Source organism: Montipora foliosa, chromosome 9 (genome assembly GCF_036669935.1).
Source record: "Montipora foliosa isolate CH-2021 chromosome 9, ASM3666993v2, whole genome shotgun sequence".
In the NCBI taxonomy this organism is placed as follows: domain Eukaryota; kingdom Metazoa; phylum Cnidaria; class Anthozoa; order Scleractinia; family Acroporidae; genus Montipora; species Montipora foliosa.
The window spans coordinates 15,811,757-15,819,256 of NC_090877.1; the positions used below are offsets into that span (position 1 = coordinate 15,811,757).

General features: G+C 40.3%; 2 protein-coding genes across 4 annotated transcripts in view; one reads left to right on the top strand and one right to left on the bottom strand.

The window, feature by feature from the left end:
* The window catches only part of LOC137970270 (cholesterol transporter ABCA5-like), a 63,402-nt gene that overhangs the window by 39,969 nt on the left and 15,933 nt on the right, over positions 1–7,500 (top strand). For all 3 annotated transcript variants that reach the window (XM_068816791.1, XM_068816789.1, XM_068816790.1), the window contains one exon: positions 6,730–6,897. In XM_068816791.1, the coding sequence (XP_068672892.1) occupies positions 6,730–6,897 (168 nt within the window). The remainder of the gene's footprint in view (positions 1–6,729; positions 6,898–7,500) is intronic.
* Positions 2,227–4,288, bottom strand: LOC137970271 (uncharacterized). The gene is made up of 4 exons (XM_068816792.1): positions 4,056–4,288; positions 3,913–3,964; positions 3,176–3,210; positions 2,227–2,804 (listed from the first exon to the last, which is right to left on the bottom strand). The coding sequence occupies exons 1-4, from the start codon at positions 4,197–4,199 to the stop codon at positions 2,331–2,333; spliced, it is 705 nt and encodes a 234-aa protein (XP_068672893.1). The 5' UTR covers positions 4,200–4,288; the 3' UTR covers positions 2,227–2,330.

Genomic DNA, 7,500 nt, shown 5'->3' on the forward strand with positions numbered 1-7,500 from the left:
GAGGTCACGGGTTCAAACCCCGTTGAAGTCCTGAAAATTTCAGGCTTCTCTACTTTGCGTTCATAACTGCGAGGATCATAGCTTCACTTGGTTATAATTCGTGAGGGAAATTTACATGTACTTACAAGAATTTCTCGATTAAACAATCATCAATGAGCTAGGGGCTGAGCGTAATTTTCACACGTACGTGTAAATTTTTTCCCGCACGTATTATAACGTCGCTTCCGAATGGCTTATAAAGGTGACATTCACCCAATTCAAAGCTGCGGGGACTCCCAAATTTTTGGGCATCGAGGCCGTGTGAAAACAGTATCGGGGAAGGGGTGGGAAGAAAGCAGACGTTAGAGGATAGAAGACTGTGCATGACCTCGGTTTGTCCAAGGGTGCGTTCTTTTTGTGATAATGGACTTTAAAATCTATGACGCGGACCTCAACAAGAACGTCAGTAAAAATTGGCACTTAAAAAGCAAAACGGTTGTTCTAGACATGCGTTTTGAAATTTTGTACACTTCTTCGGATTTGTCTACAAATGTGCAACGTGAAATGACCAAATACCAAGTTCTATGTAAGACGAGAGCGCACACCGGCAGATTTTTATTTCATTTCCTAGTTTCATCTCCTTCTCTTCAAATTAGTTCTTGAAAAGTTCGGCTATTCCCTGCTAGCAGAAGTCTCTTTTCTTTTTGCGTTCGCTGGACTGACAAGTACGGGAAAAGAGACCTCTGTCAATTTTTTGGTTAGTTACTGCAGTGCAACTAGCGGAATCATAAATGTAAAGGCATAAATTAACTTATAGTGCCGTACAGTACTACAATAATTCGCTAGGGAAAGAACACAAGATCGAAGTGAAATTTCAGCTTACCGTTTACGTTTCCCTGTCCATGTTTCTGTGGTGTGCGATTCGTCGACAATGATATATATAGCCGACAAATTTTTGTGGAAGTTATTAGACTTTTCGTTTCAGCACATTGAGAAATGCCTTGTCCATGCAGCGCATTTTCTGCCGATGCCGGGGAAACTAGCTGGTGCTTCCCAATGCATACATCTGGCAGCCGCCAACGAGAGGTTGCCGTGAGCTCTCATCCTTCAGCTTCTTTAATCTTATCCCAGGTGATAGTTCTCAAAGGTGTGATACTAAAGGCGGCGCAATACGAGATACAAAAACCCTCAACTTGGCTCGCAACATTGTTTCGATGCCAGTTTGGGTCGATGTTTCCCGTTTTTCACCTTGCATGATCAACTTGTCGCGCAACAAAAACATTTGTTGCGGGTTGAAGAAAGTTGTTGCGAAAAGTAGAGCGCGGGTCTACTCTGAGCAACAAATTTTGGCTTTGGTGCTCGTTTTTCATATACCTCCAATAGTTGGTGTTCTGATAACCGGAAGTCCAATTTGAGAGATTTAGGACAAAATTTGGCTTCTCTGCCTTACAACTCGCTAGCATAGATTAATACATTTCATCTTGGTTACGTCCAGGTCAAGATCGGAAATTTTTAAAGGAAACAGTCGTAACAGAGGGATGAGGGTTACAATGTTTAATATCAGAGGGGATGGATGCAGGCAGGGCTGTCCAAGTCAGAAAATTTGTTCTGCTAATATTTAGTGCGCTGATATTAAAAGATTCAATAATGTTCAGTTCAAAATTTAGATCGCATACCGAATATATTCCAGAAAACAGGAAGACTGCTTGCAGTGTACAAAAATTTGGTTTTATCAACAGAGTTGATAATGTAAATTGGCCACCGTACAGAGATTCTAAAAGCTTTTAGAATCTCTGTACGGTGGCCAATTACATTATCAACTCTGTTGATAAAACCAAATTTTTGTATACTACTTCCCCACCGCCGCAGCACCACAGTTTCTTTAGAAACTACCCCTTCATTCATTTGCTTGCAGTGTAGCCTGGAGTTGGCATGGGAAGAGGGAGAGAGGAAGGAGGAATGCGCGGAGGGAATTAAAAAGGGAGGTACAGGAAGCTGGGTGAAGATGCTATGCAGTTTTTTGATGTGTTGTCCGAACTACTAAGTCTGGACAGTAGAACAATCAATTTTAAAATAGGACTAAGCAACCAATTTATCTCGAATGCAGAACTGTTTTCTAGTACTGCCTCTTTTTCTGCATTAATAAATTATATTCCTCTCCATATTATTTATGGGGGGCTTACCTTACTCGAGTCAATTTAAAGGCGAAACGGAAAACAAAAATTCGGCAGTAAAAATCACAACAAATAATTGTGACACCTTTATTACCCTCAAAGCGAAGAGACAACGCTATTCAAAGTATCACAGCGTACATCTAAACAAGGAAACACGTTCTGTTTACACTCTTTCTTTTACTTCCGGCAACAGCAAAAGCTGTAGTAGGGATATGGGTCTGGGAACCGAGTGATGTCAGTAACAGAGCGTGACACCTCACTCCCTCCCCAGGTTGCGTGACCGCATTGATAGTTGTAGAAGGCGCCAATCTGCTCTCCGTTTTGAGTGGCTTTTCCTGTTTTTCCATGAATGGAAACTTCTGCGTCACAGTTGCGAAACGGAGATTGGGCACAAATCTGAGCACAGGTCTTCTTATCAGCCGTGTTACGCACAAGGACGACGTTGTGACAGCAGCCAGAGCCCCCTGAACTGGTGCTTCCTCTGCAGGCAGCAGCGGCCGCCATGTGAAGAGACTGCCAGCCCAAGTCGTACAAAGAGTATTTGTCGTAACCTGCCACAAGGAGACTCTGGTTCAAGCGGCCATTGCTGTCGAGCACAGCGAAACCAGAAGGTTTCCCGGCTGTAGCTAACAGTGCTTTTAAGGATGCCACCTTGATTTTGAAAACACACAAAAAATAAATATAAAAGTAAAAAAAAGTAATCCAAAAAAAAAACCAATGTAAAATTAATTATTCGACTTTTACACCAAGGGAATTGATAGAGAGCTTTTCTTTTCATGGTTTGACCACGGTTACAATTTAAGCAATCATTTTACTTTTCACTCTTTTCACTCTTTTTACTCATTTCTTGGTCAGCCTTACACTAAAGACAAGCAGGGACAGCTATTTATATTCCATAATTTTTTTTTAAACTGTTTCTACATTCACTTCTGGACGGGAAAGGTTAGGAGAGCGATGGAAACAAGAAGTTTTTCCTCAAAGTTACCGTGATTTCATTTCATTCTCAACGATAAAAGGCATACCTCCTTTTCAAGTTTTTCCAGTTTCCTTGCTTGGCCTGAAATGGAAAAGTAAATATGTTTTCAATTAGTTTTGCGCGAGGCTGAGAGGATCTTTGAATTGGCAAGACCGTGACTCTTATTTAAAAGCTATATTTCTTTAGAGCTGTTTAGCGGTAGCCGTATAATAAAAAGCTTGAATTTTCAATCGGCTGAAGGAGTGAAGCAAAACCACCTAATTTAATTTGGGAAGATTGATTCCCTGGAACATCGACGCATCAAGCAAGCCCTTATTTTGGTCTACAAGATTATTCATGACCAAGTACCGAATAATATTCGCGAAATGTTCATCTTGCGAAGAAGTGAATAAAGTCTTAGCGGCCAATTTAAGCTGCTCCTCCCAATACCAAATTCACGCCTTTATGCTTCACTCCATTACTTATCAAGCGGCCAAACACTGGAACAATCTTTCCGACAACATTAGAACATCAGAGAATATAATGTTTTCAGGAGAAATTTGAAACGGATATCTCTATCAACTTTGCTTGAATGCAGCTGTATTCTGTGCAAAAAATTTAACGGCATTGTCGTTCCATTTTTGCAACGTAAACATTTCATTCACTGATGTTACTTTCTTTAAAATAATCCTTTGTTGCACATTTGCATTCAAACGAGCCTTCGCTCAAATTACTTACTTGCTTGCTTGCTTACTTACTTCCTTATTCCCGGCGAAAACTAATTAATAACTCAAGTTGACTTACTTTCGTCATTTGGGTTTCCTCCAGCATTCGCAAGGCAAGAAATAGCGTCTGTCTGATATGATTAAAGAGAGCAATCATTTGATCATAAAAAAAAAACGAGACAGGATTACACTGAAATTGCTTAAAAACGTATGTGAACTTACCAGACACTGACTTTTGGGACAGTTCGATAGCACCGCCAAAGCTGCTGAAGTGTTTGATGTTTGTCCCAAAACTCCATGATAAGATGGCGCGGTGATCAAGAAACCCACGGCTAGTAATGGAAAGCTGAAAGCGGTAAGCTTCATCTTCTATTGTCCAAGATCAATTTCAACAATTCTTCCGCAGAAATTTGAAGAGATACTCATAGTGCACAACAGAGGCACTGCTTTAATTCAAGTCTGCGTCAACAAAACTTGTTTGATAATCTTGTTCCTAAACATGGCGCAAAGGTCGAGTAAATACAGATCATTACTACGTATAACTACGCCACATGGACTGTGTGATAACTCTAATGTCAATATTTAGAAACAGTCCTAAGAAAATAGGCGCGCTGATTGGTTAAAAATCGTGTTTCTATAACTCGATGGAAACGCAGAACTAGCACGAGCTGTTGACGTAGTGATGGCGCGAGCAAAGAGAATTTACATTTTGATAATTAGAGTGAACAAGTTGTTTCCTTTTCCTCGTCTTGTTGTTTCCTAAAAGAAATAGAAAACATGTACTCCGTGTTTCTATCGAGTTATAGAAATACTCGAGAAAGTTTGGGAGAACTCGAAAAAGCTGTGGAAACACTCGCCTGTGGCTCGTGTTCCCACAGCATTTCTCGTTCTCCCAAACTTCCACTCGTGTTTCTATAACTCGATAGAAACACGGTACATGTTTTCTATTTCTAAAATAAGAGTATAAGGATTTCAGATCGAGTGTCCGTACTTCGGTCGCGTCCTCAATAATCTCCGAGCGGATCAAAGTTGCAGTAAAATATTTTCTTTCAATTTGAACGAATCCAACTTGGTAGTACCACTCACAGTGGAACCATCAACTGGGCAGAGCAGATCGAGTGTCCATATTACGAATGTATCCGTATTAGAGGGTCTGAATGGGGAGGTCCACATGTCGGTTGTCGGTTAAAATTTCAGTACTGTGTCGGTTGTCGGTTAAAAGTTTCGACCTTTGTCGGTTGTCGGTAAATCCCAGTTAATTATTTTGTCGCTAGTCGCTAATTTTTTCTTCGTTATGTCCGTAGTCAGTAATATTTTGTAGCCCTTTGTCGCTAGTCGGTTAACCCCATTTACGCCCTCGTATTATAGAGGTGCAGATCAGAAAAATTGTGATTCCCTTTGTGAACAAGTGAACTGTCTGCAATATAGAAGTGTGCCTAAAGAAGGTCTCGACATTACAAAGATGAGTCGCCTGGAATAATAGGTAACACGTACTGAAACACTAAAAAGAACTTTGGATTTTATGTCCGCCTGAATGGAAGATCAGTGAATTCTGGGTCAATCGCCGCAGCTGTGGCATTTGAATTTCAATCTTTAAAACAGAAATTTATCTTGTTTCGACCATCTTCTTTGTTTACATCCACTTATATCCTGTGTTCAGTGCTTTTGAAACTTTAAAGCTTTATTCATAGTGAACTCGTTGAATATAGACCAGAGACGGAGAGAAAATTGAATATTTACATTTTCTTTTTATTTGAACAGATTCCCATTCTCTACTGCATAAGTCGTTTGGAAACTGATATAATTTCAGTAAGAGATATAGCGAACGCACCCAAACCATCTCATAAATAGGGTGATCATCTGCCTACTGAATTGATTAAGTACAAAAAATATATCAATTACTGATTAAAAATGCTGAGAGCTTCCGAGTCTTTCTTTGCAGTCAATATTTGAATATCTACACGCAGACGACAGTGCATATTAATTAACAAAGCATAGGCGGAAGGCGATTTGCATTTGTCTCGCTATAATTTTAGTTGCTGTTTTACAGAGAGAAGTTAGATATGTCTCACTCACAACCAGTAATAATAATGATAATAATGAACTTTATTTGAAGTGCCCATGTGATGAAAAAATGACTTCCTTTTTTTCTTCAGATTTTGAAAGTGTGGTAACTTAACACCTGACTGGCAAAGTTTTAAGCTTTGACTTTTATCCAAAGCCCGTTTACTCTGAGTGAAAGTTTTGGATTTCACGGTCTGCCATTACTCACGTTCAAAACTGAAGGAATGGACCTCAGGGGGTTGGATCCAGGGAAAAGTGACGTCAAAGGCTCACTAGCTTAAAATTTAAGCGTGTGAATGCTGCTTATTATTTATGCAAGAAGCGAGGTTAAAATTCTGAAAGCAACAAAACTCCCGTGCTGCATATTAATTCTGCGGCGTACGCACGCATTGCATTCTTAAACTCTTCAGCCTTTGACGTCATTTTCTCCTCGATCCGGCTCTCTCAAGATCTTAAAGTTGGTAATGGTGGACCATTAAATAGGAAAATTCCAGTTAAAATAAACAGGTTTTTTTAAAAAATCAATCAAGGCTTAAAACTTTGGTCACTTAGTGTTGAGTTAACACAGTTTTAAAATCCAAAGAAAAATAAGAATTGATGTTTTGGTCACAGGGGCACTTTAAGTGTTAAGTTCTTTAGTGCTGGGGCACTGTATGCAGAACTTAACTCAAGTCAAATCTTCTGAAAATCGAAATATGGAGAAAAATTAGGCAAAATATGTGAACAAGAGGTAAAGAGATTTACCTTGACAAAAAAATGTGTGAAATGAGGTGCATTGTAACTTCAACATCCTCGGTTATTACTCAGCAAAGTACTTTGTCTCGTTGTGCAGGGTTTGTGGAAGAGGTTTACCTCAGGCGGCACGACTGAAACTGTCGTCAGAGATCTGTGCTTTGGTGTCGAGCAGGGCGAAGTTTTTGGACTTCTGGGACCAAATGGAGCTGGTAAAACGACTTCTCTGAAAATGATCACGGCAGACTTTCCACCAACAAAAGGAAAGGTAGATACGAAAGGTCATTGTCCCATTCTTTATTCTTTCCTTGCTTGAAGATTGTTAAGAATATGGAGAAGTGGCTTTCCTTCTCCTATTGCCCGTGACTCCTTTCTACCGGTGTGTCAAGGGGGAGAGGAAGGAGCCTTTCCTTTCGACCCATTCCACCCCACCCCCGACCTTTTACCACTTCAAAAGTGGTTTGTGAGAAGAGTTAGTGCAACGGTAAGAGTGTTCACCTTCCACCATTGTTTTCCAAGCTCGATTCCCAGCCAGCACTTGATTTCATTTTATTTCTATGGTGTATCATTGATGAGCGTTTGCTATCATCGTCATCACAATAATCACCATCATAGTCGTCAGTTGTCATAAATAATTATAATTGACTTTTTGCGTTCATCACCCTACTTGCTGTCAGGGACTGGATAACGAGTGCGCAGCTCAACACAATCTGCCCGAAAGCGTGCATGAATTAGGCGTCTCTGGCACTTCATATATGCTTTTGGAGCACAGCACCACGGCCAGATGAAATAAGCTGGGAGTCGATTTTTGGAATACCCAGAGTAAAATCGTCAGAGTCAAATTGAGTTACACTAAAACTCGACCCACGGG